The sequence below is a fragment of the Lynx rufus genome, unplaced genomic scaffold (genome assembly GCF_022079265.1).
Source record: "Lynx rufus isolate CCGP_SWC_20201006 ecotype Redwood Valley unplaced genomic scaffold, mLynRuf1.p SCAF_2, whole genome shotgun sequence".
NCBI lineage: Eukaryota > Metazoa > Chordata > Mammalia > Carnivora > Felidae > Lynx > Lynx rufus.
In genome coordinates this window covers 169344223-169366518 of record NW_025814834.1, presented here as the reverse complement: position 1 = coordinate 169366518, position 22296 = coordinate 169344223, and the positions used below count along the sequence as shown (strand labels likewise).

The following is a 22296-nucleotide window of genomic DNA, read 5'->3' as shown; positions in this document are numbered from 1 at the left end:
ATGAAAGTAAATGATGATGAAGTGTTCTGTTCACAGCAGTTAAGAAAGACATTTGTCCATTTTAACGGTGTAACAGACCAAACAGGAGTATATTTCTAACTATATATTTTGTTTCATAGGGATGTCTACATTGTACAACTCCAGGGATTTGCCATTCACATGGAAGACTGTGAGTGGTGCCCCCTGGAGTTTTGTAGCAGAAGATACTGAATGTCCTTTCCCTTTTCCACGTATTTTCCCCTTTGAAAATCTGTGTGAATCCAGAACCATGAATAGTGGATTGTTTTCTTACAGTCACTGTTGTTGCTTTCTAAGACCTAATGCCCACTGTCATGCTGACAATAATATCAATAGACTTTGTTTTCCTTTGTCTAATAAGACATTTTATGGATCAGTATTTTTCTGTTGAATTCAAACACATGAGAAGTCCATAATGTGTCATTAGCTATCACAAGATGGCAGGTATTGTTTTGTTGTCTGAGTATCCTTCTGTGACTTCTGGGCATTTTGCAATTTTTACCTCAGTTTACACAGTGGAATGAGATGTGCGTATGTGTGGTTAGTTTTACCTGAAGTTTAATACATGCAGCTTGTGACACAAATTAACGAGCTTATTAGAAAAAACACAGTTGGTTATTGCGTTAGGCTTTCGATTTATTTTGCTTACCTTTGTCCCCCAGCTAGCCAAAAAAATCCGAGAGAAGTTCAATCGTTACTTGGATGTGGTCAACCGGAACAAGCAAGTCGTAGAAGCTTCTTATACGGCTCACCTAACCTCTCCTCTAACTGCAATTCAAGACTGCTGTACGATCCCACCTTCCATGATGGAGTAAGACTTTAAAAATATTTTTTTCTTGTTTAAACCAGGAATTGAATTGCTTTCCATTCATATTCAAAATGCCTGTGCTTGTTTATTGCAAAGTGAATAGTATTTCTATCTTAAATAAGCCTTTTGTCTTTAAACAGACGAGTAATTTTTAAAGAAGTGGGGCTCAACATACTGTATCCAAGAAATTCCCAGACCTTCCCTGCTCACCTTTTTGTCATGTTGGAATTCAGTTTCAGAAGTATCAAATATTACTTGAGTACAAAGTTGATGAAGTCTAGAAAATTACATTTTGTCATGTGTCAACTAATGGGTCATGAATACGCTAGTCTCATTGCTTCTAGTAATTCGCCTAATTTAAGAGAGTACTTTTTGTCTTTGATTAGGAGTAACAAAAATTCCCGCTTTTTTCTTTGGTAGTTTTAAAAATAACGTCTACACTAACGGGAAATGTGGCTTCAGATAATAATGAAACAGAATTAGTATCCGTATGGTTAGGGATATTTTTATTTATTGGCCTAGTGATATTTATATTTGGAGGGGTGTGTAGAAATTGTTTGTAGTGGAAAGAACACTTAGCTAAAGGTAAGAGAACTTAATTTTTACTTGGTCTCTAGCCGTGTGACCTTAATTAATTAATTATGTGCCTTTTCTGTCAGTGGATAATAATCTTTATTTTCTAGGGCTATTTCGAATGGCTAAAAGCTGTTAACATACTTTAAAGATTATGAGTATAAATGTTACCATAATTGGTATGTATTATTCCCCTCTTTGTACAGTGAGTGCTCTTGGAGCCGTGCAAGGGATAGATGCAGCAGTTTTTGGTGGTTAAATGTTTTGCTTCCATCAGCAGTTTTTTACTTACAGTTTCTTGGTGGGGTATGGAGGTAGCAGGACGTCCTTAAGTCATTTTATTCTCCTTCTTTTTGATACTAAGATGAGCCTTTCTCTCTGCAGCCTAAAGAGGCTCCTAGTCGTTTACTCAACTAAATGGAAAAATGTATACAGTGTAGAATGGGACTGTCTGGTTATGAATCTTACCTAATACTCAGATGGTCTTGGGTATTTGATGTCTCAGCCACCCTGTCTTCCTCTCTAGAAAGGGAACAATAATGAATACTTCATACAGTGTTTTGAGTATTCAGTGTGATCATTTGTGAAAATTCTCTGTAGTTCTGAACAAATATTAGCCCTATTACTTACATGCTTCCATATCACATGAACATTTCTTTTTTTATTAGGTGTAATCAAAGAAGATGTCCTTTTTTGTAGTTGGGACATCAGTAACTTAGTGTTTTTGACAATTTCTCTCTTACCTAAAAGAAAAGGAGGGCTCACTTGGGTTTTGAACCAAAGAAAACATTTTCAGAACAGGGAGAAAAGCTGGTATAGTAAGGGAGAAATCCTTGAAGCTAGAATTACGCTTAAAACTGTGGTTGTCAACCGGGGGTGATTTCCATCCTCCTTTTTTCTCCCCCTTTCCCCTTGAATGTTTGACAATGTCTGGAAACATTTTCAGTTGTCACCCTTGGAAGGTGGGGAACAGTTACTAGCATCTAGTGTGTAGAGGTCAGGGATGCGTCTATATGGCCTGTAATGCACAGGACAGACCCTCCAGAACAAAGAATTATCTGGCTATAGGAGGTTTTCATAAATTCCTAAGTGGAACTATTGCCCTCTACCTGGAAATCTATCCCCTATGTCTTCTTCCCATTACTGGCCCACCTTGTGAATTTCTATTAATGTTTCAAGAAGTAACTCCACAGTTTGCCTCTTTCCATAGCTTTCAAATACCTCCTCCCCCCCCCCCCTTTTTATTTCTCTTTGCCCCTGGAGGGATTCACTTCTCCCTCATCTCTGTTCCCATAGTAAGTTTGAAATGCCTCTATTACAGTATAGAACTTGATGTTATGGCAGGTTGTTGGTGGTGACTCTGCCTCCCCTGCTGTTCTGGGCAGGGATTACACTTCATCCCTTTTTACCCCGGCACCTGGCAATTGTATTTAATTACTACTTGTCAACATCTGAATTGAGTAAGGGGCTGTCCACTCTCCACGTGTTAAAACTCTGGGGGTGAGGGGGCGAATACTGAACATAATTAATAGCACAAAATGTGACACAGAGAGATCCTGTGGTTCCTCAAAGCAGAGAAATGTACCAGGTAGATGGCATCACAAAAAATTTATGTACTTTAGAAGTATGCATGTTATTTGATATCATTTGAGGGAATATCACAAGAAAATAAGACATTTTTTAAAAATTATTTTAATGTTTATTTTTGAGAGAGAGAGAGACAGAGCATGAGCAGGGGAGGGTAAGAGAGAGAGGGAGACACAGAATCTGAAGCAGGCTCCAGGCTCTGAGCTGTCAGCACAGAGCCTGACGCAGGACTCAAACCCACAGACCATAATAAGATCATGACCTCAGCCGAAGTCGGATGCTTAACCAACTGACCCACCCAGGTGCCCCAATAAGACATGTTCATAAAGAGAAGCTTGTAAAGAAAGTCATTGTACTGCCAGTTAGAGAATATTGTCAATATCCTAAATTTCTAATAGGGGATTGATTAGTCAAGAGAATTGTATCCCATCCATGAAAGTGAGATGGTGGGCACCTGGGTGGCTCAGTTGGTTAGGCAACTGACTTTGGCTCAGGTCATGATCTCACAGATGGTGAGTCCAAGCCCCATGTCAGGCTCTGTGCTGACGGCTCAGAGCCTGGAGCCTACTTCAGATTCTGTGTCTCTCCCCTCTCTCTACCCCTCCCCTGCTCACGCTCTGTGTCTGTCTCTCAATAATAAATAAATGTTAAAAAAAAAAATAAAAAAAAAAAGAAGTGAGTTGGTAAGACACAGCCACACTGTACAAGAAGAGTATTTGGTGACTTGTGAAAATGGCCATACATACATACACACATTAAAAGTTTGGGAGGGGGGGCATCTCGGTGGCTGAGTTGGTTAAGTGTCTGGCTCTTGATTTAGGCTCATGTCATGATCTTAACAGTTTGTGGGATCAAGCCCTGTGTCAGGCTCTGTGCTGTCAGTGCAGAGCCTGCTTGGGATTCTCTCTCTCCCTCGGTCTCTGCCCCTCCCCCTGCTCACTCATTTAAATTAATTAATTAATTAATTAAAATACACCTAAAAAATAAATATTTGGGAGGACTCACATCAAAATGTATAGGAATAAAGATAGCAATTTCCATTTTGAATACGCAGAGATAAGGATTGAAGTCTGAGATGCAGACTAGGCAGATATTTGCCAAAATTCAGTGGTCTGCCTTTTGGTGAATACAACACATAAAGTGTAGTCTCTGCCCTCCTGGAATTTCTCATCTAGTTCAGTTTACCGTCAGGGACTTCAGTTGTACTCATGGCAGGGTACGTGCTGAGTAAGCAGGTTAGGTAGGATGAGAGGCTTTTCCCTCCTTCCGAGGTTGGATTTGTGCATTGAATGTTGCATGGGCACTCTGAAGAGCCATGATGCAATCTTACCTCCTCACTAGGGGTAGTTGACAGGACCAACCTCCGTATGGGGTGAATCTTGCAAAACCAGGACAGTTCTGACAACAAAGCTGGGTAATCAGAAGATTTACAGATGAGTAAAGAGGCATATTAAAGAGATATCTGATCAAAACTCTTCACAGCCGGGAGTGGCAGAGGATGACTACCCCTGGTAGAATCTTCCTGGCTCTGAATAGAGCTCACTTACCAGGGATCTGTGTTTAGGAGTTTTTGAAGTAACTCTGAGCTGATGCTTTTCTAGCAATTGGGTGAACACAAACACTTACTAAAATTATGAGACTCAAGGTGCCTGGGTGGCTCAGTCACTTAAGCAGCCAACTTCACCTCAGGCCATGATCTCATGATTCGTGAGTTTAAGCCACATGTCAAGCTCTGTGCTGACAGCTCAGAGCCTAGAGCCCGCTTCAGATTCTGACTTCCTCTCTCTCTGCCTTTCCCCTGCTAGCACTGTGTCTCTGTCTCTCAAAAATAAATAAAAAATAAAGTTATGAAACTTAACTTTTTAATGAAGATTCAAGAATGGGAAAGAGTTACTAGTAAGTTGTTGGGGTGAGCCATGATAGGAATCCTTTGCTGCCTTTGTTCCAGTCCCTCATAAAACACTTTGCTGCACCACTTTGTTTTGGTATCTTATTGAGCACATTTTCAGTGTGTATTTTAATCCCTCCAAAAATGTCTCCATTTTGAATCTCAGGGAGTTCATGTTGGAGTAAAGTGCGGACAGGAAGAACTCCCAGTCTTTAGAAGCCATTTGAGGACATGACTAAACAATTTTTTTTTAATGGTAGGCAGATTTGGTTTTGAATCCTACCTCTTTCACTCATAAGTTGACTTTGGGGAGTCACTTAATTCTGAGCCTCAATTTCCTCATCAGTGAGCTGACAGTAAGGATAGTCCATACCTCACAGGGTCACTTAGGGAAATGTTTTTAGGTTGTAACTTCCTTATTTTATAAGTATGGGTATTATTCTCTATGTCAGGACATACTCTTTTTTCCCTTATGTCAATAACAAAAGAGTCTTTTTTAAGATAATATACTTAAAAACTGAATTAACCTAAATGAAAATATGAAGTGAATGTGACCAAAATCTTGAAGCTGATAGATATGATAATGACTGAAGTTCCTGAAAAATGGATTCAAAGTCATTTCCAAAGTCCTTCCAAATTGTGAGATTTTACAGTTCTATAAAGTAGACTTTTTATGTCCCTGATGTATATCTGGCCACGTGCAAATGTATTAATACTGCTATTATAAGTTTAAGTACTTGACTTGCGATAAAGGACCTCCAGTCTTAGATCTGGATTTTGTCCATTCTTTTTTTTTTTTTTAAATTTTTTAAAATGTTTGTTTATTTTTGAGAGAGAGGCAGAGCACAAGCGGGGGAGGGGCAGAGAGAGAGGGAATCACAGAATCTAAAGCAGGCTCCAGGCTCTGAGCAGTCAGCACAGAGCCTGACGTGGGGCTCAAACTCCTAAACTGTGAGATCATGACCTGAGCAGAAGTAGGAGCCTTACCTAACTGAGCCATCAGGCACCCCTGGATCTTGTCCATTCTTAAACATCTGGGCTCGTAAACATTTTTTGACACCTAGCACTGGCCAGTGGTGCTCAAGGTATTTGCTACTAACATTTAAAAAAAATTTTTTTTTTCAACGTTTATTTTTTTGGGGGGGACAGAGAGAGACAGAGCATGAACGGGGGAGGGGCAGAGAGAGAGGGAGACACAGAATCGGAAACAGGCTCCAGGCTCTGAGCCATCAGCCCAGAGCCCGACGCGGGGCTCGAACTCCCGACCGCGAGATTGTGACCTGGCTGAAGTCGGACGCTTAACCGACTGTGCCACCCAGGCGCCCCTGCTACTAACATTTTAAAGGCCTGTGCCTAACGGGGCGCCTGGGTGGCGCAGTCGGTTAAGCGTCCGACTTCAGCCAGGTCACGATCTCGCGGTCTGTGAGTTCGAGCCCCGCGTCGGGCTCTGGGCTGATGGCTCAGAGCCTGGAGCCTGTTTCCGATTCTGTGTCTCCCTCTCTCTCTGCCCCTCCCCCGTTCATGCTCTGTCTCTCTCTGTCCCCCCCAAAAAAATAAATAAACGTTGAAAAAAATAAATAAAGGCCTGTGCCTATTGACTCTGCTTCTTCTCTAAAAGCATCAAAAATAAGGTAGTATTAGGACAATATTTTTTATAACTGATTTTAACGAATGGCTAATATTCACTTTTTGTTTCAAGCCTAGAATTTCAGTTTTGCTGACTTATAATCCATTTATTTTTCTCATAAAGGCTTGATAATGCATATTTTAACAAAATGCCCAGTTGTGAAGAGAGAAGGTCTTTAAAGTGTCCTATCATAGATTCTGAAGGTTTATACTATGTTGACAACAGAGAGAATCTACAAAGCAGCAGAAAATTGATTTTTCAGATAATTTTGATACTTTGCTTCTCAGACTACTGAACTCCTCCTACTCAGGAGTTCTACAAGTTAATTATTTTGTACAAGGCCTTGCACAGAGATTAGGTACTTTGTCAAGTGTTTGCTGAAGGAATGATCTGAAGAATTAACCTCATCTAAAATGGAGAAAAGTTAAAATATGTCTTAATGTAAGACAAACTCATTTTCAGTGGTATCACTTAAAATAATTTTGAGAATGAGTTCAGTTACTCATGTAATTTAGTTAACAGCTCCCCTTGTGTTGTGTTGGGTTGCTGATGAGGGCACAGGAGAGACTGGGCTCTCCCCCAAGGAGTGCACAGACACACAAACACGTAATTATCCTCAGGGACAATATCTGTCTACAGATGTGTTTACCTTAGCCCCACAAGATGTTTTAAAGGTTTTTAAATTTATAATTTTTTAAATCTGTTGCCAACACTTAAATTTGTGGAGATTATACATTTAAAAACTCCAAATTGCTGTCTTCTCTAAAATCAGAAGATTTGGCAATAGTGGGTCCACATTCCCACTGGGCAGCAATCCGTTTGCATGAAGAATGGCTCCCCTTTGAGGACAAGGCCCACAATGTCCCTGACATACTGTTCCCGCTGGTCCCTGTAGGTTACACCCAACCCAGTCCCCTGACTTTGATCACCTGCTTGGCCCACACTAGTATGTGAGTTTGTAACTCCTGCTCTAAAATGAACATATAATATTAATTAATTTGACTGAAGAAAATATCCTGTCCATACTCATTCTGTCAAATTTAAAGAATATAGCTCCTTTATGCATAACAATTAGAATATCTGTCCCTGAAATCTGGCTTGCCACAGAGATGGGGTTCTCTTGAGCACATCTGAACCTGTTGTTTACTCAGCAGGACCGACCAACCCTTGGCTTTTATTATACAAACCAATCAATAATTTTATCTTCCATGTCTTTTAATCCATTTCTCTCCTCCCTCTCCCAGTTTCGTTTCGTTTCGTTTTCTTTTCTTTTCTTTTCTTTTCTTTTCTTTTCTTTTCTTTTCTTTTCATCTTATTTTTAAAAGAAGGGAACAATGGTGAGGGTAAACTAGGAAGTAAATGCTAGGAAGATGAACTTAGATTTTTATTTCTGTGTCTCCAAGTGGGGTTCAGTGCTTTTGACCTCACTGAATTAATGCTTGTGAATTGGTTAATTGTGGTGGGACTTGTTAAGGCCTTTAGGCCAGGTTTGAGATGAGCAAAGCAATACTAGAATGAGCTAGAATAAGCAAGCAATTGTTTCTAAGCCTCTTGGAAGCTAGCCACCTACAGCTAGACTTCAGCTCTATAGAGAATTCTCTCCTACCTATCAGGGCAGACTTAAAACTTCACTGATTCCAAAAAGTGAAGAAACTCTGGGAAATATTGTCAAATTAGATTTCTGCTATTTTTCAAGGAGCTCTTTGAGTTGGAGCATCCACTGGGATTGATGTAGTCACTGGGGAAGGCAGGGTAAGACTCCTCTCATTTTCTGAGAACCCAAATTTAATGCATCTCTGGCTGCCACCCACTAGAGCAGTAGGATTTCAAGAGCCAGGCCTTACCACAAATCTGTTGGGGATATTGTGCTATAGGTAAAGCAACCAGCATAGGTTCTGATGCAAGAAGTACACGCTCATGATTGCATTTCTCATGAATAGCCATTGCTGTAAGCGTGTTAGAGTTCTCCAGAGAAACAGAACTGATAGGAGAAGATATGTGAAAGAGAGGCAGAGGGGGCGAGATTTATTTTAAGGAATTGGCTTGCATGATTTTGCAGATACAAGTCTAAAATCTGCAGGGTAGCCCAGCAGTCTGGAGACCCAGGAACAGTTGCAGTTCCAGTCTGCTGGCAGAATTCCTTCTTGCTTGGGAGGTCAGTCTTTATTAGGACCTTCACCTAATTGGACCCACAGCCCACTGACTTAAATGTTGATCTCATCCCAAAACTCCCTTCACAGAAAAATCCAGAATAATGTTTGACCAAATATCTGAGGACCCTGGCCCAGCCAAATTGACACATAAAATTAACTATCACACACTTTTAGAGAAAGGATAGAAAATTGAATGGCAAAGCCTACTACTGAAGTTAAATTTTTTGTTAACACTCACATTTAGATTGGAGGATGCCAGATTATTACTCTCTTCAAACGTTATATTGTGTCCTACTAGACTGCTTCTTTTAAAAAGTTAATAATGCTCATGTTAATAACTGCCTGGAAAGGAGTGCAGGCAGCTGAGTAAGTCTTTTTTCATGTAAATTGGTTGTATATCTTGCGGTATGATTAGATGTGCCAATTTCTATGTTCCTATGTTAAGTTCAAATATTGTTGACACTATAGGAACCAGAAATAAGCTCCTTAGAGAGTTGTTTTTAATTTTGATGGTTAACATGCTGACCCATAATGTTCAGACTCCTAAGCTAGGATCCTTTGGATTCTTTAGGGACTTACTAGTTTCAGGTCAAGGTTTGTGTTTGCCTTTTTTTTTTTTAATTTTTTTTTTTTTAAACATTTATTTATTTTTGAGACAGAGAGAGACAGAGCATGGACGGGGGAGGGTCAGAGAGAGGGAGACACAGAATCCGAAACAGGCTCCAGGCTCTGAGCTGTCAGCACAGAGCCCGACACGGGGCTCAAACCCATGGACCGTGAGATCATGACCTGAGCCGAAGTCGGCCGCTTAACCAACTGAGCCACCCAGGTGCCCCTGCCTTTTTTTTTTAAGCTGAACTCAGACATGAGCCTTTTTAATTTTTAAAAGGAGGCAAGTCTCTTTTTAAATTGTTAACTTTTAAAATAATCTGCCTTGAAACACCTTAAACAGTGAAGACAGTTTTCCTTTATGTTAAGTTGTGAGGCAGTTATATCACTGTAGTACAGTACTAAGACTGGATGGACTTTTGCTCTTCTCTGCTGTATCATCTTACAAAGTTCACGTAACTTTTTTAGTTTACAGTTTTCCTCAGCTGTAAAAGGAGCAGTTCAGACTATACTCCAGAGGCCTAGCTCTCAAGATTGATTAATTTCCCTCAGCCTTCTTAGAAGGTTTGTTTTTAACTGGAGCCATTTGACATTATAGGCAACTTTTCCTACTGCCCAAATTTGTAAATTCTATATTTCATGAGAGAATTTGTTTTCATCTTTTTGAGAACTACTTAGGGGAAATAAGGTGGTATTATGTAGCCAGGCTTATAGAGGTTAAATTATTCATTCATTAAATCATTTAAAAAAAAAACATTTGAAGTAAGAAGGGGATTTGAACATATAGGAATATGGAAGAAGAGCTTTCCAGGAAAGAAAGGACTATCTGAAAATGGCCAAGAGCACTGAAGAGTACATAGTGTCTGGAAGGTGATGAAAGGGCCATCTGAGAAGTTGGTTACTATCAGATAATAGAGATTCTCAAAGGCTAGACTGAAGAATTAAACTTTATTCAGGAGACCATAGGCACTGTAAATGAAGTCAAGGACAATTCTTCTTGTGTTTATCTTTACTGTCTGACACAGGGTAGATGCTCAGTAAATAACAGTTGAATGAGAGAATTAAGTATTTTTGAGAAAGGGAACGAAATGAAGATCCCCTTTAAGGGGATTTTACCTGTCGACCATGTAGCAAGTAGAAGTTTGATTGCATTTATATAGGCAAGGAACAAGTGGGGGCATGAATATGGCTATGGGCACCCACTCTCTTGGGTGTTGAAAGAGGGAGGAACTAAAGGCGATCAACTGAAGTTGATTCTAGTAACTGTGAGAGTGGTTGATTCCAGATTCTAAGTTATATTTGTACATCGTATGCTCTCTCATCTTTCTTTTTAGTTATATTTGAGATCAGGGACCCAGTCAGATTCAACACCTTGCTTGAACAAGTCTCCATTAAATATCTGCTGAAGGAGTTAGTGCATGGCAGCAAGCCTGATTTCGTCTTTAGTTTTTGAGTACTGGTAGTAACGATGATAACAGAGTTATTGAGCTACTTTACCTCTAGACAGGAAATTCAAGTACCTTTATGCCCATTTATAATAGTTGTTTTCATCTGAGTGTTACTCAATTGTTAGAAGCTCTGTTAGAAAATTTAAGTTGATGTTGGCCAGTTAGAGTTAATCATTAATATAGTAATAATGGATATGAATAATTATATAAAAATAACTGGTTGTATGTAAGGTAAATTTAAAAACGTGAATTTTCCAAATACCCATATATATCATTTTCACCTCATCTGGATCCTGTTCAAGGCAGCTAACGTGCAAGACATTGTACTAGAAACTGTCCGAAAGACAAAGATGAATAAAAACAGTCCGTACTTTCAGGAACTCACAGGCCATTAGAGTAAGCTAAGCAGACTGTGTCAAGTGCCATGAAAAATCTAAAGTCTCCTTTAGAAGAAAAAGAGATTATGAACAGAGGCCTGTGAGCACTCAGTCTCAGTAGAGAGGTGGTAGTTGAGGGCCTGAAGAGTAGAACTCCTACAGATCTAGGAAAAAATGCTGCAGATGAAAAAAAGAGCAAGCATCATAAAGAACCGACCATGCAGAAGTGGAGGACAGAGCTGGAGTAATGGATAAGAGCTGTGCTGGGCTGGGCTCAAAATCCTTGGCCGACTGGACAAATTTTTTCTCTGTAAACAGTAGATTTTAAAGAAAAGAAAGGCTATTGTCAGTCTGAGACTTGGGCAGGTTAATTAGTTGGCAAAGGAAGGATAAGTTGGGGTGGAGAGGCAAGTTGCTGGTCAAGTTGGGCCATCCTAATTCAGGAGAAAAGTAATGACACTTCAAGATGTCAGCTAGATTTCATTGGAGATTTAGGTGCAGAGAAAGATTTTAAAAGACGGTTTTAAATTTTAAATCGAGCATCTCAGCGGCTAGAAATCTATTAATTAGAAAGTGAAAATAAGAGCAAAAGATTTTTTTTTTAATAGGTAGGCTCATGCCTAATGTGGGGCTTGAACTCCAGACCCTGAGATCAAGTGTAGCATGCTTTACTGACTGAGCCAGCCAGGTGCCCCAGCGAAAGATTTTCAAGAGGAAGATGAATTCAGTTGGAACATACTGATTTTGATTTTTGAGTTGCACACAGATCATTCTGGGGAGGTGTTTGGTGAGGAGTTGAGATTCTCCTGTAGCATCGTTTTATTTTCATCCCGCAAATATCCCCCTCCACCCACAACTATGTTATATGCCATGGCAGTTCAGGAGAGAGGGCCAGGTTGAAATGTGTAGTTGTATGTGATTTTTTTTTAATGTTTATTTTTGAAGGAAAGAGAGCGCGTGAGTGGGGGAAGGGGAGAGAGTCGGCCCGAGGAGGGGTAGACACAGAATCCGAAGCGGGCTCCAGGCTCTGAGCTGTCGGCACAGAGCCTGACACTGGACTGAAACTCATGAGCTGAAGCTGATGCTTCATGACCTGAGTTGAAGTCAGATGCTTAAGCGACTGAGCCACCCAGGTGCCCCAAATTGTATAGTTTTAATGTCGTGCTGATACATAGTTAAGTTTTGTTTAAAATAAGATTTCTAGGCATAGTAGCTGACCACATGTGTGCAACTCCTATTTTTCCCCACTTGTTTTAAGGTAGTACACATGAAAAAAAATGATGTAAAGTATCTAACCCTGGACACCTTTTCTTATAATAAGAATTATTATGTTCTTAAGAAAAATAAAACATTGTGACTTAGCCAGGTGCTTTTCCATTTATGACTCTTGCTGTTTTGTTCTTTCCATGTCACAAGGTCAAATAACGTGACAAGCATGGTCCTTAACAAACTGAGTTTAATTTTTATTGCAGATCTTGTTCTTTCCCCCCAAGAAGGTGTGTTTTGTGTTTTTGCCCTTAAAGTGCTATATGACCCATCTTAGCCTTTCAAGTTGTTCTCCCTTATCTCAAACTTTCATCTCCAGTCCTTTTAAAAATGATTACTACCTGCAGGCAGGTGAAATGTTACAGATACTGTCTTTATGAATATTAGCACCGGAAGGACTTCACTTGAGCTCAGAATTCAACAAAGATTTTACAGAATGTTTTACATTTCAGAAGGCCAACTAAGTGACATTATTTAACTTATGTAAGAGTTACATATGCTTATACTTCAGTAAAATACTTTCTTGGGTTTTACTCTTATAAGTGTTGTTCTACTGGGGAGCCTGGGTGGCTCAGTAGGTGGGGCTTCCGACTTCACAAGTCATGATCTTATAGTTCATGGGTTTGAACCCCGTGTCAGTCGGGCTCTATGCCGACAGCTCAGAGCCTGGAGCCTGATTCAGATTCTGTGTCTCTCTCTCTGTCTCTCTCCGCCCCTCCCCCCACTTGCATTCTGTCTCTTTCTCTCTCAAAAATAAACATTAAAAAATGAATGTTATTTTACTTAGATTATTCAAATGATCTTAACAGCTATCTGCTCCTCCCCACCCCCATTGTGCCCATGAAGAAGCAGGCTCAGAGGTTGTATCCAGGCTCAGGGAGCAGGATTTAGAATCTGGGTTGCCTGATTTCAAATCATTTTTTTTAAATGTATATTTTTGAGAGAGAGAGAGAGACCAAGGATCCAAAGTGGGCTCTGCACTGACAGCAGAGTCTCCAGTGCAGGGCTCGAACTCAGGAACCGTGAAATCGTGACCTGAACCAAAGTCAGATGCTTAACTGACTGAGCCACCCAGGCGCCCCTGACATCATTTTTTTAAATGACAATATTTTGACCTGTGGTAAAATTGGAATGGCTTAGCTGCCAATTGAAATGCTAAACTATGTTTTCCTTCTTAGAATTTCACTAGAGGCTGTTGTATGACCCTCTGAAGTTTCGCTAAACTATGTTTTCCTTCTTAGAATTTCACTAGAGGCTGTTGTATGACCCTCTGAAGTTTCTAAATTGGCTGAATGTAAATCTCCCATAGTCTGGTTAGTTTGTTTCTCAGTGTTAAAACCGTGTTCCTGCGGTAATTTATGTCCTTTCCGTCCATGTGTGTGGTGGTGGTGGCAGGGGGATAGGTACCTGTACATTTAGGACTGTTGATGAACATCCTCCCAGCAGAAAGCACACCTGCATCTGGGTCTGCTGAAAGTCTTGCTTTCTGGAGTTTTCCTTGTGTGACCTTTACTAAAAGAAGGGAGACCTGCCACTCTGCTTAGAATACTGACCTTCACCAGTGGCCTTTTGCGGATTTTAGGGAGAGAGTTGATCCTGTGATTTTCTTTTCTTCCTTCTCTTCCTTTTTAGAAAATCTCGTCTCTAAAAGAAACTAGCTAGTGGACTCTACCAGCTTTAAGAAATCAACCCTGTGATAACAAAGGACTAGAAGTTTTCCTTGGGCTTTTTGTATGTTTATTGTGCAAAAATATCACCGTGTCTTCAAAGAATGCCAAGATTTAAAAACCATTCTAAAATCTGTTTGGGGGGACCCTACTTTCCTAATAAGGTGATGCACACACATAGCTTTATTAACTTATTGATATCATGTCAGTAATTCTTTTTGAGGACACAGTCCTAAGTATTCCACATCTTACATTTCCTATTTCTTTTACAGGGAGATTTGGACAGGCCTCTTCCCTCTTCAGGGCCCATGTGCCTGAGAGATTAGGCCAGTTCATCTACAAGGTCATCTGCTAACTTGGAGATTCTTAGTGCTTCTCTTTGATGTCTGTGTCCTACCACTCACAGTTGTCTGCTATTTACGAAGGAAGAAAGCACACAAATTTCCAATCTCTAGTCCCAGGAAGTCTCCACCTCTTAGGTTTCCTGAATTTATTCATCCAGCAGACATTTATTAACTAATATCTTGCTCTTCACAGCCAACTCTGGGCCACAGGCTCTGGGGATAAACACAGGAAAGGATCTCTCTTTGTGTCTTCTTAGCAAGGGAGGGAAGTGTATAAATAAATGTACAGCAACTTAAGCCCTTCTTGGAGGTCAAGTTGGCAGGATGGACATGGGCTGCAGAATAGCATGAAGGGAACCTTTGGGTCCCACCAGGCCTGTGTCCACCTGCTTGTGTTTTGGGTTTTTTTTTGGGGGGGGGGTTGTTTTTTTTTTTCCTCCAGGTTCCCTTCTTTCTTCTTCATGCACCCCTGCAACAACCTGGTGATGAGGAAGATAAGGATAAATGTTTAATGTGGTCATGGATCCACTTCCAATTCCCCTAGATGTCACCTGTGCAATTTTTCAAGCTTGTGTGAGAAAGTGGATTAAATGAATAATACTGCCATTTTGAATCTAGCCATGAGACATACAATCACAGCAGGGCCTTCTCTCAGCAATCTGTTGTGGTGGGAAAATGGTGAAAAAGAAATGGGCCTGGTTTGTATGATACTTAGACTTTCATAGAGAAAGAGAGACTTTGTTGCTCTGCAAGCTTTACCTTGCAAGGGTGTTTGACACTGGCCATGTTTCTGCTGTGGCTGAGTTGCTGAAACCTGAAGGTTTAATCCTTAATACTGATAAGAACAAAAAGAATGTGACTTATCTCCCCAATCTCTGCAGAGATGGAAGGAAAAACCATTTCTCGGACCATGATTACACGTTATTTGACAGCTTTTCAGTTTGCCCATTAATTTAGGTGTTTGAATAAGTAAACTCGGTTGGGGGCGTTCAAGTATCATTTACTTTATAAATGTGATAGTTCCTTTTTGAAGTGATCCTACTCTTACCCCTTTCTTCTACCATTCATAGAGTTTAAATATTTGCCAGTGCAGATGTTTGATTTTTATCTTAGCTCTCTCTTTGTTTAACTTTATTCTCATGGGTGGTTAAGTGGAAGATAAGGGGGTTCTTGTTTAATTCTTTTCAACTGGTGTTGCTCAAATATTTGGAGAGCAGATACTTCCCAGGAAGAATGAGCAGGAACCTGTTTGGATGGAGGCGAAATGATGTCTCCCTATCATGGCAGACCAGACACTGTTAGGTTGTTACTAGGACCAAGGGGTCTGGCAGACATGGTCACTTCCCAGGGTCCAGACGGTCTTTGAGAGACTCTGACAGCTGCTTACCGGTCAAGGGATTTTGCCTCCCATGCTTACCAGAAAGATGTGTGCTTTGGTGGTTGAACAGCCCTAGCAGCAAGGGCCAGCCTTGTGTTGTCAATTCATTGGCGGCCTCACTGCGTCTGTTCCACCAGCTTCTGATCCAATAGCAGATTTCTACTTCAGGAGGAAATAGTGGGATTTTTTGTTTTTAACCTTTTGCACCTGTCTCGGCATTTTAGCAGTGATTAAAAACAAGCAAACAAGTAAAAAACATTCCCTAGCCCATTAGCTGTCATCATAGTTGCTTTGTTAATGGACTCAACTGGCAGTTTGAGCCTGGCTCTTCTGAGAGATCCTCGGGGATTTGCTTTTTCAATTACTGCCTTAAAAATGTGTCCGTGAGCAATACCGCATTTCACCACCACCCTGGGAATCCACACTGTGGGTGTGGTTTTTGTGTGCAAAGTGATAAATTGGGCAGGCTTCCTTGGAAATGTTGAGGAAAACCCAGGGTTCTGAGTGATTTGCCTGGCAAATCACCTTCCATAGGAAATTTAAACAAAGACCAAAAAAGAGACTCAGGAAGTAAATCCCAACTGGTGTATGTGTCTCTCTCCTTTATATCTTTTTCTTTCTAAACTGGGACTCCACTGAAAAGTTGATTTACACTGTGAATCGTGGCTGAATGAAATCCAATTGGAACTCACTTGAACACTGTTTTGATGTAAGATTCAAAGCTTCTGCAAATTTATTTTATCTTCTACATTTGCTGATCTCCTGCTTGTAAATCCTGTTGAAGGAGAATAAAAATGACTGCAGCCTGATGGGAATTAAATGTCTGAAGTTCAAAGCAGTTTGCACATCAGAGCAAACGTCAATCAAATGAACATCTTGCAAGCCAGGCAGGGAGTGAATTTCTCCATGGGGAAGAGATCAAAGTGGGAGTCACAGTTCTGTTTTCTCCCTCGGGATGCAGTTTCGATCAGTTGTTCATGAAAGTAAATCCAGAAGGAAGTTTTTTTTTTTTTTTTTTCCTTTTCAAACTTACAGGCATAGGAAAGATAGAATTATTTGAAACTAAATTTCAGGCGCTGGTTTTATCTTATGAAAATAAGTATAGAAAGCAGTCATAATCCAATATCTCCTTTTTTTCAAGTGAGGGTCTATAGGAGATTTAGATAGGATCATTCTCTTATTATAAATTCCTTTTTTAAAGTACAGATATAAAGTTGAATTGCCCTGCTCAGTTTATACGAAAATCTATGATTTTACCAGTACTTGACCTTTTCCATAAAGCTGGAATACTATAAATGTGACTGGCAGCTAATATACTTCTCAATGAAAAATCTTGTAGGTAACCCTTAAGCATAACTGACATGTTTCTATAAAGTATTGTAAGCAGTAACTTTATGTTTCTCATAGTCCCCAAATCAGGGTGAGTAGTAGGTTTCTTTTTATAAATAGTATTTAGGAGAGGCACAGGTGCATAAAATGCATTCCCATCGTAGTCAAGGCAACTGTTTCTCTGGGATCTAGAGGTGGCTGATATAACGGCCAAGCATGTTTTACTCCTGTGTTTAGAGTCCAGGAGGAATCTGGAGTCCAGAAGAGAAGATACTAGTGAGTGTGGGTGAGTGGAGGGTGAAGAGATACTCACAGGGTTTTTGCTCTTGTAACGATTTCTCCTAGCTGGCTCAGCAGCTCGGGACACACTGTTCTCCTGTATCTCTAAGCCCCCTGTTGACACCTGCTTCCTTACCTGACTGGCAGGTCAGCAGTCTAGGCAGAGACAGAAGCAGAGTGAGGTTTATTTCTGGGCACTTCAGTGTTAACCCAGCTGGGGAGTGCATGCTGTATGGCTGAGGTTCAGCACATGTGAAGGAACTCAAGACAACTGAGACTATTGAGAGACTGTTACCACTTAAAGAATAGCATCCAGCAGGAAGCAGGAGGAAAGAGAGTGGTTGACAGGTCTCTGAATTCTTTAAATATCAGAATGTGGGGGCTTACTAGGAGAAAATTAACTTAAAACCACCAGCATTCACTTCTTTCAGGTTACCCAGGGAGCAAGAATTAAATCACGTTCCAAAATGAGGTAACAAGCTGTTCATCCCTTCCTGCTAAACTTTCAGAACCCTCTTGTCCTTGAGCGAACAAGACACAAGTCAGATTGCCCTCTGGCTGGGGTTCTCCTGCAAGGTGGTTATTTAATGCTAAGACATCAGGATTGTTCTATGGATTCCTTCAGAGAAAAGAACTTCTTCAGGTATTTTACATTTTATTTTTGGATCAGGTCTGGATCAGGTTTGGTCTCTGGAAGCCTGTGTGTTTGCACACATCAGTTGGGGCTTTCCTGAGCTGTGTTTCAGTGTTACGTCTTGTCCACATTTACAGTAAAACTACAGTTGTGGCATTGTGCATCCTATGTTAACTGCCCTGAGAATTTTCAGGATTTGGTGCAGTTTTTTTTCTTGGTATTATCTTCATTCTATTACCTTTGTTGTACATAAGCCATTTGTTCAAGGTTCTCAGAATGCCAGGGTCTTTCTTTCAGAGGAGTTTAGTACCAGGAAAAGGAGAAAACTGGTTTGAGCTGGCACCAGGTCTGCTGTATCTCTTCTCTGTGCAAGGAATGTACATGCTGGCTCTCCTATCCACTGACTCTCTTGAAACCCCTCGGATTTGGGAGGGGAACTTGAGGCTTTTCTAGAATGAAATAATAAAAAACAACTCCCTAATGGCCAATTTCATAGCTATGCCAGTAGTGAGCATTCACTTTATCAACAATTAGTAAAGAACACCTGCCTTTAATGTTTTCTTCCTTTTCCTCTAAATCCTTATCTTTGTGAGTAGAGAACTCTTTCTCTGTAGCTATGCATTGTGAAGCCTTATGTTTAGCCACTGTCATTTTCTATTAAGTAAAAAGCAAAGATTTCCCCTATGCCCTACAATCTTTCAGAGTAACCTTTTCCTCTGAGAGAATTGAATTCTACTTCAGCTATTTTAGATAACGTCAAGGATGATTTATTTGTTGATTTATTGAGATACGTTGTAACGTATTCATTATGAAGGAGAGCTCAAGTGTATGTTTACATCTTGGTTCTGTTTGCTTCCCAGCTGCGACCTTGGGCTTCTTGATTTAACATTTCCGTGCCTCAGTTTCCAGGCATTCAAATGGAGATGATAATAGTACTTTTCCTAGGCTTTGTGAGGATCACATTGAGTTTATCCGTGTGAAGTACTTGGAATATGCCTGACATACGATGAACACTTAGTAGCTGCTGTTACCATTACTAACCCATCCATTCATAGTTCTTATTACTTATTAAATGCTTACCATGTGACAGGCTTTTAAGAGCCATTTTCTGATTTAATTCTTAACACAACCTTATGAAATAGGTGCTATTGTTATCACCATTTTACAGATGAGAAAAACAGAGGCTTAGAAAACGTAAGTTATGTGCAAGATGGAATTTAAATGCAAAGTCCAGTGCAGGTCTGGTTACTGCTCAAGTCCATGCTGCTGACCATGACATAACCATGCTTTGCCACAGTGGTAGTGCCTTGTTCATCATAGATGTTCCATGAATATGACTGGGTAAAATACCCAGAGCTTTCCAGTGACTAGCTCTCTGCCCTTCCTCATTTGTCACCAATAAGAATCTATGGGATACCACACATTACCAACAGAGTGTTAGACTTGAGAGAGAAATACAAATCCTCAAGTAACTTTAGAGTCCCATTGGGGGAACTAAGACTTCTCAGATATGTGAAAAGGTTTTAGAAAGAATTGGGAGTTCAAGTGCCATGTGGTAGGATTTACACAAGAAGCCTTCCATACCAAAACCTTTGGCATCTCACCTCTAATTTGACCTGTCTTTATTGGATATATGGAAAAGGCAAAAAAAATAAAAATTAAAAATAAGATAATTTGCTCGTTATAATGAGCTTGTGCCCTCTCTCTTTCTCTGAAATAGAATATTTTTTTTTAAATTATGGCACATGCCTTGAGATAAGATGGAGGCACTTGGCATAGAATGAGAAACCATCCACAGTTAGGACAGGACTTTCTGGGAAAATAATAAGTGAATAAAGACTTGAAGGAAGACTGGGTAAATAATCAAGAGGAACTTCGATAATTGCACTTGTCCAAAATGGTAGCCACTACTCAGTGATGATTTACATTTAAGTTAAAATTATACGATAGAAAATTTCATATGTTAACTGGAATTAAAATCTTTAAAAATTTAGTGTTTAAGTTACATTAGGCACATTTCAAATGCTCAGCAACCACATGTAGCTACCATAGGGGCACTGCAAAAATAATACATTGTCATCATTACAGAGAATTCTCCTGGACTGCCCTGATCTGGGCCAGGGGTGAAACAAGTCTGGCACCCTGCCTGTTTTTGAAAATTAAGGTATTTTGGAACACAGCCATACTCCTTCTTTGTGAATGCTCTTTGGTTGCTTTCACACTACAGTGACAGAGTTTTAGCAGTTGTGATGGAGACTGTATAGCCAGCCCATGAGCCCAAAACGTTATCGTGTCTTTTATTAAAAAGTTTGTGAGGGAAATAGATTTTATGTGTCTATCTAGAGCAAGGCAAGCAGGTGAGTTCCTTGTATAGTGCCACTCCTGCAGCACAGATGTTGAAATGCTACGAGAGAGGGCTAGTTAGATTATGTTGCTTTGCCCGCATGCACACAGGCAGCTGCCGATGTATTAATTTCTTCTTTCCTCTCCATCTGTGGCTTTTGAGGCAGCAATCTCTTGTCTAGACAAATTGGAGCAGGTCCAAGGAAGAGCAACCACGTTGGTGAAGCAACTGTGTCCTTGGAGCCACAGTTGACAATGTTGATATAAGATATAATTCTGTACTGGGTTGGAGGCTGAACTAAAGGTCTCTTAAAATCCAGTTACTTTCTCCTTTGAGATGATATGTATCCAAACAAAACTGTTTAACTTTTGTTTTAGAACCCAACACACCATGTGAAGACCTAGTCCCCTTGCTTTTACAATCAGTTTAACGTAATAATTCTTATATATTGTGAAATGGGATCAACAGATCCTCAGAGTTCACATGAATAATTGAGTGGATCTTGATTTTTAGGAGTGTTTCTTCCGGGTCATATAGTTTCTCTACCTGTGTTCATGGAATTTCATTAATGGCATTTATAAATTGATGTACGTACACATTTTAACATTAATTTTAAAACCTCTAATTTCAGATTAAGTTAGTTTGGAGGGGGGACTTTAGAAATTTCATGAGTCTTATCAGTATATCAAATCCTAAATGAGTTATTTAGAAATTCAAAGTTTTTTGCTTTTGTTACTTCTGGATTAAGTTCACTTAAAAATACTCATGGGGGGAATAAAAACTTGTAGGGAGTGTATGTGAATGAGATGGTACATTTTCCTCTTATTTTCTTGCAGATTGCTGTTTGCTGTAGCAAATGAGTCATTGATTACACTAGTGTTTATTGATCAGCAACTAGCCAGAGTACTTACATTGTTCTAGCCCTAACCCTAACATTGAACTACCACTGGAAATCAAAAAGGCTTTGACTTTATTTATATTATAGTCCAGAAGGTACAAACTATGTGTTCTATACCAGGAGAGGAACTTTGTTCTCTTTCTCTCTTTCTCTCTCTCTCTCTCTCTTTTTTTTTTTTTTTAATTTTCTTCCCTGGATAAGAAAACCAAGGTTCAGGAAAATTGAACAGAGCAGGGATTCAGGTCTAGATGTTGCCTAAGCCCCAAACGTTCTTTCTCCTTCATTACTCACTATTTTTGTTCTTGATCACTGGTTTTCAGATAAGATAATTTAAAGAATTGTTTCATATATTACATCAGAGCTTAAGTCTGCATTTTTAAAATTATTGTCTGATTTTGTCAAATCTGTTTTCTGTATGATTTTATCAATAGTGCCTCACTCAAATTCATTAGGGAGAGAATTGGGTCAAAGGATTGTTATTTTTTAATCTCCTTAGAATTGAACTTGACTTCTAAAGCCTCCTAGAAGCAGATGTTGTTTTTCCCATATTGTTCTGAAATGATATTTTTTAATATTTAAAATCTAAATCACAATTTACTGTTTATGAGCTGGATATATATAATAAACAATACAATAAACAATATACTGTTTATTACTGTTCATATGCAGTATGAATTATCTTGTTGGTTTTTCTGAATTTAATAACTGCTAAGTAAATATTGCTAATTCTATTGTTTCAGATTTGATGGGAACTTTAACACCAATGTATCTAGAACAATTAGTTGTGATCGACTTTCTACTACCGTTAATAGCCGGGCCTTCAATCCAGGACGAGATTTAAATTCAGGTCAGTAATCTCTTGGCTTATAAAGGTGAACTGTATTTCACCACATTCACACTGAATAAATGTATTGCTTTAGATGTTATCCCTTAAGATTTGAACAGAAAATATCATATACTTAAAATTGGATATTTCTGGGGCGCCTGGGTGGCGCAGTCGGTTAAGCGTCCGACTTCAGCCAGGTCACGATCTCGCGGTCCGTGAGTTCGAGCCCCGCGTCGGGCTCTG

General features: G+C 39.8%; 1 protein-coding gene across 1 annotated transcript in view; it reads left to right on the top strand.

Annotated features, from left to right (window-relative positions):
* Nucleotides 1-22296, top strand: part of CACHD1 (cache domain containing 1) — a 211788-nt gene that overhangs the window by 113164 nt on the left and 76328 nt on the right. Inside the window, exons 3-4 of the mRNA XM_047085076.1 lie at nucleotides 681-829; nucleotides 21968-22074. Coding sequence (XP_046941032.1) covers nucleotides 681-829; nucleotides 21968-22074 — 256 coding nt within the window. The remainder of the gene's footprint in view (nucleotides 1-680; nucleotides 830-21967; nucleotides 22075-22296) is intronic.